The sequence below is a fragment of the Chiloscyllium plagiosum genome, unplaced genomic scaffold, assembly GCF_037043375.1.
Source record: "Chiloscyllium plagiosum isolate Xiang-an unplaced genomic scaffold, Cpla_swu_hap1 HiC_scaffold_23, whole genome shotgun sequence".
NCBI classification, from domain to species: Eukaryota; Metazoa; Chordata; class Chondrichthyes; order Orectolobiformes; family Hemiscylliidae; genus Chiloscyllium; species Chiloscyllium plagiosum.
Genome location: NW_028270161.1, coordinates 41252527 through 41265634, shown reverse-complemented (window position 1 = coordinate 41265634; position 13108 = coordinate 41252527). Strand labels below are relative to the sequence as shown.

At 40.1% G+C, this 13108-nt stretch overlaps 1 protein-coding gene across 16 annotated transcripts in view; it reads right to left on the bottom strand.

Annotated features, from left to right (window-relative positions):
* anks1b (ankyrin repeat and sterile alpha motif domain containing 1B) overlaps positions 1-13108 on the bottom strand; it is an 818433-nt gene that overhangs the window by 300197 nt on the left and 505128 nt on the right. For all 16 annotated transcript variants that reach the window (XR_015761150.1, XR_015761151.1, XM_043713626.2 and 13 more), the window contains one exon: positions 10109-10249. Coding sequence is in view for 14 of the 16 variants with exons in the window: in XM_043713626.2 (XP_043569561.1) it covers positions 10109-10249 (141 nt within the window). In the remaining 2 variants the exon portion in view is untranslated. The remainder of the gene's footprint in view (positions 1-10108; positions 10250-13108) is intronic.

Below are 13108 nucleotides of genomic sequence, written 5' to 3'. Positions count from 1 at the left end.
ACAATGACAAGTGACATTTAGAATCTTTATACTTCGGTAACTCAATTTCTATTAAATTCTGACATGTTTATGAAGTAGCTTGATGACAGGTACTTACTATGGATTTAAAATGATAAATAGTAAGTTGCTGCCTACTGGATGTAAATCCACCAAAGTTGCACTTGCCAAACAACAAACTGAAATGCTAACTCAATTAAGTGTTTGACAGTCTGACCATCATTAAGTTTTAGCATTGACAATAAAACATGGGCGTAAGGAACATAATAAAGGACCACTGAACTTACCAAATCTCACCCTTATTCATTATTTATGGCACATATAATTTATGGGGCAATGCAGGTCAGCTTATGAAGCTTGGTATAAAGGTTATTAATACAACATATAGATTGATTTTTATGCTACTAGAAATATGACAGGAGTGAACAAAGGAAAAAAATTAACTTTTTCTCTTCCAGAACTCTCCATGATTAGTTGATTTTACTGCTCTGCAACATTTCTTCAACAGATATATGAAATGTCTTTCTTATTTATTGCTGACAACCACACCCATGATCAGTGTCTACCTAGTCTGTTTCTCTGATTGAAAATGCAGTGCACTGATCACAGATCACATCCCAGAACCCCCCTCTAATCATCCTTCAAATAATCTCCATCTGTATTTCTCATAATGGCAACTTTCTGATTTGGACAAGAACATGAAGGGAAATGGTAAGAACTGAAGATACAGAAGTGGGAAAATTGGAATGGCAAACAGTAATGAGCACCAAAACGCATCCATAACTGGATAAACTCATGGCAGATATGTTGTACATGGATATACATTTAACAATTAGGATGTGAACAAATAATCAAAGTATGAAAGAGGTGCTCAATGAAACAAGAGTAAAACACGCTCATCAAGAAAGTGATTTACCATTTATTTGGCTGAAATGTTGGAATCACAATGTTTGAGGACAATGAACACACAAAAAATAAGGTAAGTAACCACTGACACTGATGAAACATGAAATGGAGTTGCATTCTTTCTCATTTCTTAGACATATGAAAGTACTTTGGATCTCACCCTAAACCTGTTTCCCCATTCCAAGCTATCTTCCTGCAAAGGGGGTTGGGTGTGACTACCTTTGACTTTCAAGACATCGGATATGAACCAGTAGCTTCATCCCATGGAATATATAACAAATAATCAAAGAACAAAGAACAGCACGGCAAAGGAACATGCCCTTCAGCCCAGCAAGCCTACACAGATATTATGCCTTTCTAAACTAAAAACCTTTTGCCTCCTCACAGTCTGCATCTATTCCCTGTCTATTCATGTGGCTGTCAAGCTGTGTCTTAAAAGTTGCTATTGTATCTGCTTCTACTACATCCTCTGGCGTTGCATTGCAGGCACCTACCACCCTCTGCATGAAGAAAAAACAACTTGCGTTTCACAGCTCCTTTAAATTTTCCACTTTTACCTTGAACTCAAGTCCCCTGGTAACTGACATTTCCACCCTGGGAAAAAGACTCTGACTATCTACTCTATCCACACCTTTCATGATTTTGTAAACCTCTATCAGATTGCCCCTCAGCTTTTGATATTCAAGCAAACTGAGTTTGTCCAATCTGTCCTTGTAGCTAATACCCTCCAAACCTGGCAACATCATGATAAACCATTTCCGTACCCTCTCCTTAGCCTCCACATCCTTCTGGTAGTGTGATGACCAGAACTGTATGCAATATTCCAAATGCAGTCTTACTAAAGTTCTCCACAGCTGCAGCCACAAACTGAAGGGGCACCAATATCCTCAGGTGAAGTTTGTTAATGCCTCTGGGAAGGGTTAAAACTAATATGGCAGGGGTTTCTGAAGCAGAACAGTATGTCAGCAGGAGAAATGACCAAGGAGGAGTTAGAGAATAAAGCCAGGAAGACTAAGAGGAAGAACAGGCAGTGAGAAGTTACTGAACATGGTGGGTCTGTGGTCTGAACAGGGTGGTTTTAAAGTGAGATATATGGCAGGCAAGTCAGATCAATTTAGAGCCTGGATTAATGCATAATGAAGACATATTTCCATCTCCATCAGTGATATTAAACAAGCGCTTATATCTTGAACTTCCCAGGCTGAATTTTACCAAAACTCAATTTTGAGGAGTTTCATCTCTGTGAGCTATACCACATACTTTTCTCTCTCCCATGAAGTCATGCCTCCAGGGCACAGTGCTTGTGCTATATGGTGCTCAGCAGCAGTGAAATCCTCCCAGTACTGGGATCCTCTAGCCCTCTCACCATGGGCAGAGAAAGCCAAGCTGCCACCCTGATGTGAAGTAGCCACCCAGGTCAGTGTTGTGTACATGTTCTGGAGAACCATGCAGCTGTCCAAGATACCTAATAATCTTCTGGCTTCTGAAAGGATAAGTGTCATCATCTTCTCTTTGGTACCACACACTCACTCAAACTCAACCATTGCACCTGACTCCAATCAAGACTGATGAACTACCACTCTCAATGTTATATGCAGCACCTTCCCTCAATAGCTCTCATTCACAGCATTCCCTCTCCCCATACTACCCACCCTACTTGTCCCTCTGCACTTCCTACTGACTCACTCAGGATACCTCACCATCTTGCCTGTCAGACCTGTTCTTTGCTGCTAAACATGACAAACAATGTGGCGATCCTGTCTGTGCTAAAATGCATGGGAAGGCAGAGATGCTGACAGCATTCAAGCAGATACAAAGTGAGTGATCACTAAGGAAATGAGCCAACAGCTCGGAGATACATCCATGTCCCATGAGACAAGCACCTGTACCTGTGTGTAAATTGGCATTGCAATGTTGGTCAGTTCCAATGTGCAGTGTTGAAGAGCTGACTGTATTAAAGGTGAGTCCCAAATGTGCCCTAACGATGCGATAAGGTTAATGATTTACCAATGCCAATTTCCATGGACAGAGGTAGTTGGTGCCCATGGAACATGTCCTGAGGCACTGGGGAATGCTGGCTAACATGGAGGTCCAGAAACGGTACCAGGGAGTTGCAGCTACCATGGACCTGCTCAGACTTTCCTGTCAGGAACTTTGTGCTGTCTAATTTCTCTCCACTGCCAGGGACAATAGCAAGCTGCATATAAATGAGGTGAGGTTAGGTAATAGTAAGATGTTAATGCATGCAACTAGGCACCTCATTGCTCACTACTGTGTTTCTCACCTTGCTATGAAAGACTTGGGTGGAAAAATTTGATGCCTTTCTCTTGACATCAAGAATATCATGTTTCCAATCTCATCATATTTTCATAACTGACTCGTCATAGCTAGAAACATTCCAAGATAGGTTTCAAATTTTAGGCGTGAGATGATGCAAGTAACTGGATGTCGTCATTAGTTATGTCACTGCTCATGCTGATTGTTGTATCAAACTGATGTTAAATGAAAATTAATTGTGGTTAAAATTGAACATCAGTGGGGCAATCACACAAAATAGATGACAGCCAAATTCAAAAATTTTCTCTTTGACTATGTCTTTGGTTTCTGATTGCTAGTCTTCTCCAAGCTTGACTGTACATCTTACCATCTTATTGCGGTATTCCTGAATACTTTTACCTGCACTATCCTGAAGGTGAAAATTATTTTATATGTGTTCACATAATGCAAGCTTTTTGGACCAGCACTAATGAGCACTGATGTCAGGAATCTGAATAAAACATTTGTTACTCAATCTGAAAGGCCTCAGTTCGTATTGATATCCTTAAATCCAAAATAGCATCTGAAAAAAAACACAAACTGCCAAATAGTCCTTCATCTGACCTACAAACAGTCATAAATTAAAGACTGATCCAATCACATTGGGGATGTAATTGTGGGAGCAAAGAATACAATTTCATTTGTTGGGCAAATTAAGTGAATATGACTGACACAGTTATCAGCCCTCAGTTCTAACAATCAGACTGGGATTCTTTTGACTGGGATAGAGAATGCCAAGAGGTGAATTAGGTGAGGTACTTAAAAAAAAAAGAGGGGCTTGGTAGGAAAACGAAAAAGGTTTTCACTTTTCGAGAATCTTATTTGCGAGGTTATAAAATATGACAGTTCCTAATAAATCCAATAAGGGATTCTGGAGAAACCTCTTTACCCTGAGAACGATCTGAATTTGGAACCCGCTACAAAGATTGAGCTGTTGAGGTGAACAGCAGATCAATTTAAAGTGGCTATGTACACAAGAGTGAAAGGAGTCAAAGGTCATGCCGATAAGATGAAATAAGTAAGATGAAATAGTATGGGAGAAGGCTCCTGCAGAGTTGCAATGTCCTCGGTTGGCGATGCTTGTTGATCATTAGTTGAGTGGTTAAATTGGTGGTGATTTATTCATTAAAAAAAAGAGCTCTCAATGGTTTCGTGGCACAGTGCTGGTGTCCCTATTTGTAAGCTAGGAGGCTTGGGTTCAAATCTTGCTTGCTCCAGAGGTGCATAGCAGCTTGTCTGACAGGTTGATCAGGAAATGTCTTCTGGTTTACGACTGCAGGTGGGTTCTTCCAGCTCAGTAGTAGTATCCCTACTTCTGAACCAGGAGGGCAGGTTCAAACTCTACCTGCTCTAGGAGAGTGATATAACATCAAAGAACGGGTTGATTAAAAAATAATCTGGTTTATCACTACCACTGCATTTCTAGCACTAACATAGAACAGCATGTAATGTACTTTCATTCCCTGACTGAAAGCTAAATTAAAACCATTTTCCTCAGAAAAGCTGTGTTTGGCACCAAGTAAATAAAGCAGAAGGCATTTTACTTTCTTCATTCTTTATTTTGTTACTGTTGCTAAGTAGTAGCATGGACAAGAGCAGGCATAAAGTAATGACAGCAGACAATGTTCAAATGCTTATCAGAAAGCAATGGTTAAAACTCCTGCCTTTACAACGGGCATCCCATATAGCCACTGATGCACTAAAGTTATGAAAAGCTACTCTGATTTTACAATGTGAACAGAATGACAAGTAATTCTATTAAACTACTTTTTCTTTGTACAAGAGCTGCTGAATAGAGTTTGCTAACAAATTAAACTAAAAACATGATCGGGGTTGATTAATTCATGAAATATATAAGTATTTTCCACAAAACTATTATTTTTCTTGATGGATATCCGGAAAGATTTGAAATACCTTGTCATGAATATTTATGATATATATAGAGTTTGAAATATTTTATTTATGAATTAATTACTAGTGCTGAAGAATGGAAATACAAATTACTCTGGCAGCTATCTTTTCCTTATCTAAAAACACCAAAGATGTTAACTTAAACAAAATGTCAGTGTTGAGGCTAAAGGCAAAGATTATGTCAATTGTTTCAGCAAGCATTTTGAAACTGCACATAAAACATTCTGAACACATTTTCATTACTGCAATGTTCTCGTGTAAGTTAAATAAAAAATGCAACAAGGTGTTTCTATTGCTCACAGTAACTCCTCATAAACAAATAAATATGATGACATAAGCTGGGAAGAAAATGCAGAGAGGAAACAAGATGGGTATGTCTTCCCCGAATGATTAGAACTGAAGGAAACTCAGACATTTAAAATGTCAATAACCTCTTCTTTCATCCTCCGGATAGGCAGAACTCCAAAAATGGCTTTAAAAATACAGTTGTTAATGTACACTTCCTTTGTGTTTCTTTTTAATATGTGCATTATACATCAATGTACAGCAGGATATCATTAGATCCCGCTGATTACTCATCTCCTGAATACGTATTAGAGTCTCTTATGTATTCACTGCAGTGTGACTGTGTGGGAGTGATGTTCTTGACATTACTAATGAATCTTTCACTTGGCAAGTACTTGATGAGAAGGCTAAATGTACTTTAACACCCTAACTGTTATTATACATAGTGAGTGAAGGAACAGGTATCGGGCCGCCAATTAATTCACCTCAAATTCTGTGCATTGCATGTTCTCATTTGACAGTCCTTTGCCCCTGTAAAAATGTGTACTTTGTTGTCTAATATAAATCTGCAGTGCTGATTTATAAGTAAATTTGGAGAAATTTACAAAGACACAGAAGATGTGCTCATCATTAAAAAAAAATTGAATTATTTGAGCCGATTATTTCTTAAATTTTAGTGCATAAATTCTTCTATTGTATTCAGAGTTAAAAATAAAATTGTCCTGGGTCTTTTTGATTTTATAGATACAATATTCCTACGTCAGTACTAAAGGTAGCTTAGCTTCACAGTTTGCATTCATTACCATAATACTCCATCACTACAAACCAGTATCCTTCCATAGCCATATATGGTGCTTCCTTCCTCACTGCTCTTGGCTTGCTAGTCTGTTTCTAACTTCGAACACAAGGAATTAGAATACAAAAGGATATCATGACGTCTGTAGCTCAGCAGTAATGCTGGTCGAAATATCTTTACTGTCTAACAAATTACTGTCAATTATCTCGTTATAAAACAACTAATAATTAATGGAAACATTTATAAAATTTATACTCATAGCAACATTGCTTTGAAAAAATCTAATTAATGTGGAGAAACAGAATAGGAAACACCATTCCTTTCCTTTATATTTCTACACAGGGACAAGTTCATTTTTGTGCATTCAGATGGCTTTATGAGCTTAAAGTCATAGAGATGTACAGCATGGAAACAGACCCTTCAGTCCAACCCGTCCCTACCGACCAGATGTAGTCCCACCTGCCAGCACCCGGCCCATATCCCTCCAAACCCTTCCTATTCTTATATCCCTCCAGATGCTTTTCAAATAATGCAATTGTACTAGCCTCCACTACTTCCGCTAGCAGCTCACTCCATTCACAACCGTCTGCATGAAAAAGCTGCCCCTTCGTTCTCTTCTAGGTCTTTCCTCTCTCACCGTAAACCTATATCCTCTAGTTCTGGACTCCCCCACCCATGGAAAAATCTTTGTCTATTTATCCTATCCATGTCCCTCATGATTTTATAAACCTCTATGAGGTCACCACTCAGCCTCTGACACTCCAGGGAAAACAGCCCCTGACTATTTAGCCTCTCCTGATAGTTCAAATCCTCCAATCCTGGCAACAACCTTGTAAATCTTTTCTGCACCGTTTCAAGTTATGGTCAGTCAGTGCAGGAGAGAACTTCTACGATTTTAGAAGATGTCACATCAGGTTAGAAATAACAAGACAACAGTTTGTACTTCAAACGGCAACATGTTCCAAGCACCTCAGAAGAATGGGGAGAGGAGCGGAATGGACATCACATATTTGGACAGAGTTTGGACAGGTAACAGATACAATTTTGGGGAAAGGATAACTAGATGTCATGAGAATAAGGGATGGTAAAGATTGGGAAGAAAATAGAGTTTAAGGAAGCAATAGCTTTAAGTTCTTGTAACAGATGGGAGAGAAACTGGACTAGAGAAAACACAGAGCAGATCAGGAATGTGGTGGAGCCATGTATGTCAGGCTTGTTAAGACTGGTGTAATATTCTGATATCAGCAGAGGTACAGATCAATATACTGGGCAGGATGACCATGTGGAGAAGGTAGCTGAGGAGAGGGAGAAGGATATGGAGAAGAATTTAGCGACTAGGATATAAACAGTGAAGTGGGGTCATCAGAGGTGACTGGTGAGGAGATGGAACAAGGACTTTTGAGTTGCAGTTGCAGTATAGGTGGGCTTGCACTGGATGCTAGTACTGCAATGGAAGTGTAGATATGTCATTAAGACTAGTTATGGCATTAAGAGCCAGGCAAATCCAGTGAGACAGTTAGATCACACGCTGTCAGGTTCAGCAACATTTAAGCAGAATGAAATTGTAGCTTCAAAACCATTCCCAAATGGAAGAAGTATGTTGATAGTTCACAAATGAATGAGAATAATCTTTTCAAAACTTCACTGCAGCAGATTGAAAATTCATCCAAAGTGAAATACCTCCAGCTAGAAATTAATTTGTTCAACTTCTGGCTGCAGGAGGCATGACGTGTGCCCATATCTCCAGCTGAGCTTGGGAGGACACAGTATTAGTCTGCCCACCTCATTGGCATGATTTCAGTGTCACTACCTTCATTTCCAGCACTAGTCTCCCTTCTCAATGTTGCTGGCAACCTCTACACATACCAAAAGGTGCCTGCAGCTTTGTTTGCCGTTCATGAATTGTAGGCAGCATGTTCGTTCTTAAAAGGCAGGTTCTCCTTTGGAGACACAAAAAGATTGCTGCAAAAGAAGCTCTTGAAAAGTGACTGCCTGGGCACAGAGAGCTATCCATACTGAGATTATAGTGTCCAAGGCATGAGTAGTGTAGGTTGGCAGCAGGAGATGACAAGGACCACCTCAGAATGGAGCAGGACAGACAACTCCTGGACCAGATAACCTGCAAGCAGTGCTACTGAATTCTAATCACCTTATATGGCTGATCAAGATCAGTGAATACAAATTAACTCAATTTCTCCTACCATCCATAGAAATCAATGTTCCACACTCCCATCACTGATCCAACAACTGTCCCTGACTCTCAGGACTCAGCCTAAGATACTGAAATCCCACTTCACGCTTTCCCATCTATCACTGCTACCAACCTCTAGCTTTCACATACCTTCGTACAGGAGACTATGCCAGGCACATCATCTAAACCCATTACCATTAATATTCTGCCTTCACCATTGAAGGACAAGGTGGAATTCACTGGAAAGGAGTAGAGCACAGCTAATGCAGGAGAGATAAGGAAGCCTGTATCTCCAGAGACTCTCAGCAGCAGGGAGCACAATGCAACCTGTCCCTACAACATCTGGTACTGGAGAACACTGAGAATCTAACGGCATTTTCCAGAGTTTTCCCACTTCTTGGCTCCCAGCTCACCCTCACATCTGGCAGGATGAGAAAACTGCAAGTGATGTATTTTGCTTCTCACCCTCGCTCATACCCGCAGAATGACACTCGCTTCAGAGTTCCTGCTTTACGACATTCTAAGTACTGGCGCCTACACAACTGAAGGAGCCCAAGCAATGACGAAGACTTGACGTGACACTCAGCTGGCAGATCAGACATTGGCACTGCACTACTCTGGAGACTGGTTTGGAGTTGGCATCAGCACATGCTGAGTCACTGGATATGAATGGGCTACAAGCAAGCCATGACTCATTTGCCAGATCACCAGCGGACAAGATGGCAGGCAGATATTGCTACTGAGATTCAGATAAGGATATTTTGGGGGGGGGGGGGAGCAGTGGAGTATCTGTTGGGTATGATAGCCAAAATGTGGATGCACAGTTTAGCCCACTAGACAACCTCCCATTACTGTCAAGGGGCAGGGAGGAATCGGACTCCCATTTAGCCAAAGACGTGGCATGGAGCTTGTCATCGCTGCAGCGTCTGCTCCGTCACCCTGCCAAGCTGCAGGGCACTGCCAGCACTGCCCCCAAACCTGTTCCAACCTCCATGTCTGACTCAATGTTGGGATACAGACAGACTCTAACCTCACACCTGCAATGCATTGTATGAGCGGAGATGTCACTTTTTTTTAATACAGATAAAATCTTAAGGTGTCTCGGGACTATGACTTGAAAGAAGTTCTGGGATTTACGTATTAATTAATCCAAGCCTGCATCCTCATTATAAATGATTAAAGACTTAACAGCAATCTAGATTAGTCCAATATATCACATCAGCTTTATGGTACTTTGACCTTTCACTATAAATTCTGTGTCCTATGATCCCACCCCACTAGCTAACTCACAACGGAGCAGCACTCCGAGAGCCTGTGCTTCCAAATAAACCTGTTAGACGATAACTTGGTGTTGTGAGATTTTTAACTTCAACTTCCATGGAGGTAGCCCATCCAACTCCCCTGTCATCCCAGTGAGGACAAGGCAACAAGTTCTGACAAAAAAAACATCCTCCAAATACATTTCAGACTGCTTTCAGACACTTCAAAAGGGGGGGGAAAAAATTCCATAAATGATATTGACCCACTCTCAGGCTGCCTGTTGCTTTAGTGTCAGGCCTGAATAAATTTTACAGCATGCTGTTTTGAACTCAGAATATCCTAATTTGGTCTGTTGGGTTTGAACAAAAAAAAGGTTCTTTAATTAGAATATTTGATGGATGTGTTTTCCTGCAGGCAAGTATTATACAGAAAGTAAAAATATCAACCTGTGTCAAAATTGGAAAGCCAAGTGGTCGGCAGCCATTGCAGGGAGTGAACGCTTCCCATAGTCTCGTGGGCCCACAGCTTTTCTCTCCTTCTTCCTCATCTGTCTGGGGCGTTTTTATTGGAGGAGATGGACGGTCTCGCTGTTGGCAAAAAAAAAAGTAACTTAGAGAGGAATATGTAAAATGAATCCTTTTGCTTTCATAGGAGTAACCAAAGTCATATACAAACAATAGGAGATAGTGAACAGGCAGGAAGAGCAATCCATCAAAATCAGTTAGGGGCAAAGCATTAGGATCTTTTCCATTAAATCAGTTCAGGAAGCAGAACAATTTTCTCTCTGGGCATTTTAACTAATCATACAAAAGTGTTGCTGTATTTCAATATCACATTGAATCAAAATGAAACTTCTGTCCACCAAATCTACAAACAAATTGAAAGAGCAAAAGATTTCAGTTCTTTACCCTTTTTTATTAACTTTTTTCCAATCAACAGAGTGGTTTCCATTCTACAATATGCATTGGCTGATGTGCGTTATACCTCAGTTCACATCTGCAATAATTTTCCAAGTATGGACTGTGTCCTAGTGTTAAGCCACATGCTAAGGCATGGGATACATAGTGGAATACAAACACAACTGTTCATTTCTAAATTTGCCACCGTATTAGACCAGTTGCCTTGCAACTGGCACAGAACTGTCACATACCTTGCTTCCTGACTCTACCATCCACTACCTTCTCCTTGCTGACACCTACATTCTCACCACCTTCGCCTATCAGACAGTAAGAAATGCGAACATGAGTAGACCATTTAGACCCTTAATCCTGTGCTGCCTTTCAACAGGATCATGGCTGGTCCAACATTCCTCAATTCCTTTTTCTTGATCTTTCCCCATTACCCTTGATTCACCTAATGAGCATCAATCTATCTATCTCAGTCCTAAACAAACACAAGGATTCTGCCTCTACAGCTGTCTGTGGCAAGGAGTTCCAAACAGTGCCTCCTGACTCTAACATTCACTACTTTCTCATTCGTAACACTACACAGTCCCTGCTACCTTCACATTTCTGACTCCATTTCAGAATCAACCATGACGTTTCCAAGGAAGTTTCTCCATTCAGCACTAAAGCATTTTAAAACAATTAACTCTTTACCCAAAAGAAACTTTCAGATCATTGGACATTCATGTGAAAAGTTAGCAACAAACATTTGATGTGTTTTCCAATCCTAAACTTCAGAGTTTTCTGGGGTAGGAAAGAATGCTGCTGTTATCTCTTGCTGGAAATGTTTCTCCACAATCTTTACCCTTTGTTCATAATTTCGAAAGGCACTATCCATAATCAGTGGGATTCCAAAAGGCTATACGAATTTTCTTTTGATGAAAAACATTTCAGACTCATTATCGTAATTGTATACTAACTATTGCATGCCTCTTAATATAATGTTATCATTGCAATCCCCAAAGATGATACAAAATTTAAATGTGCTATTATGGGACCTGAAACCAAAACCATACACTTAATGTTGAACTATTTGCCTTTAGCTTTCTTGTTGTCCTATTTATGACTCACAAAGTTGATCTTTCACATTAGTGCCAGCAGTGAAACCTCCCAGTAGAAATGGGGAAAATGTTACCTACCTCATTTGAGATCCTAACTGCAGTATAATCATCCCTGAAGTAGAATGATGATACCATGACTCATAAGCAAAAGTCAAAGAAAAATGAACAAAAATACAGACTGCCCTAGTAACAGCCAAATACACTGCACTGAGAGGAGGTGGAAAATTGGATTATATGTTATCCACTGTGTTACAAATACAACGTTTATAAGTTTGTTAGATTTTTGGGCTGCCCTTTCTACTTAAGGTGAAATGGAGAAATGGACAGTCATGTGACTTGCTCTGAATTCTGCCCCACAATGCTTTTGGGTGGAGTGCTTGCTAAACGTGATGGAAGACGTTCAGTCTGAAGGAGAATGGGAAGAACTGTGTTAACCATGGGTAGATTGTTAATGTCGAAGTCTCAGGGAGATATTGGGAGAGTCAGATTGTGTAAACAGCTGTACAGAGATACAAAATAGAGCGGAAGTAGACCATTCAGCCCCTCAAACTGGTTCTGTTCTTCAATAAGATCATATCTGATCTGCTTGTGTTTCAAATTTCACATTTCCATCTGTCCATAATAACCTTTGATTCCCGCGCCTAACAAGAATCTATCTTAGGCTTCAAAATAGTAAGTGACACCACCTTCTGAGACAGGGATTTCCAAACTCACACAACCTTTCAAGAAAGAGAATGTCTCGCCATTTCTGTCCTAAAAAGGGGTCTCTTCAATTTAACAGCAAAGCTCCATAGTTCTTGACTCACCCACATGAGGAAATATCCTTCCCATGCCCACTTTTGTCAAGGTCATTCAGAGTGTTATATACCTGAATCAGGCCACCCATAATTTTTCTAAACTTCAGTGGAAACAAGCCCAGTTGATTTTTAGTTTAATTTTTTTTCCTGTCTTATATTTTAAACTGTCTAAGGGACCCAGAGGGCCCATGTAATTCATACTGTCATGAAAATGGCCTCTAAGAGGAGAAATGCCCACAACATGCCATTGTTAATCAGGTTATGTTGTTTCCTACACTAAATGTCACAGACCCAAGTCTATCTGCAAGAATCTGAAAAGACAGAGGCACCTCATCTTGCACTATACGTAAAGAAACTGCTGACTCTATCATTCACCACACAGAACAAGATTTGGAACTCACATTCATATTAAAAAAGTCTGAAGTTGTGAGGAGCTAAGAGAAGCTGGAAGATTGGCCTAACCTAGAATAGAGAGAAGAAATTGTGGAGCAATGGGTTAAGATGATTAGAAGATTACGTGATAATGACGTAGCAATGACATCAGAGTCACGTGATTAGTCAGTAGTAGTAGAGAGCAGCTGTAGCCTTCATGTGAAAGTTTAATTTATGCACATCTTTATCTGAAAATAAATAGCTCTTACTAA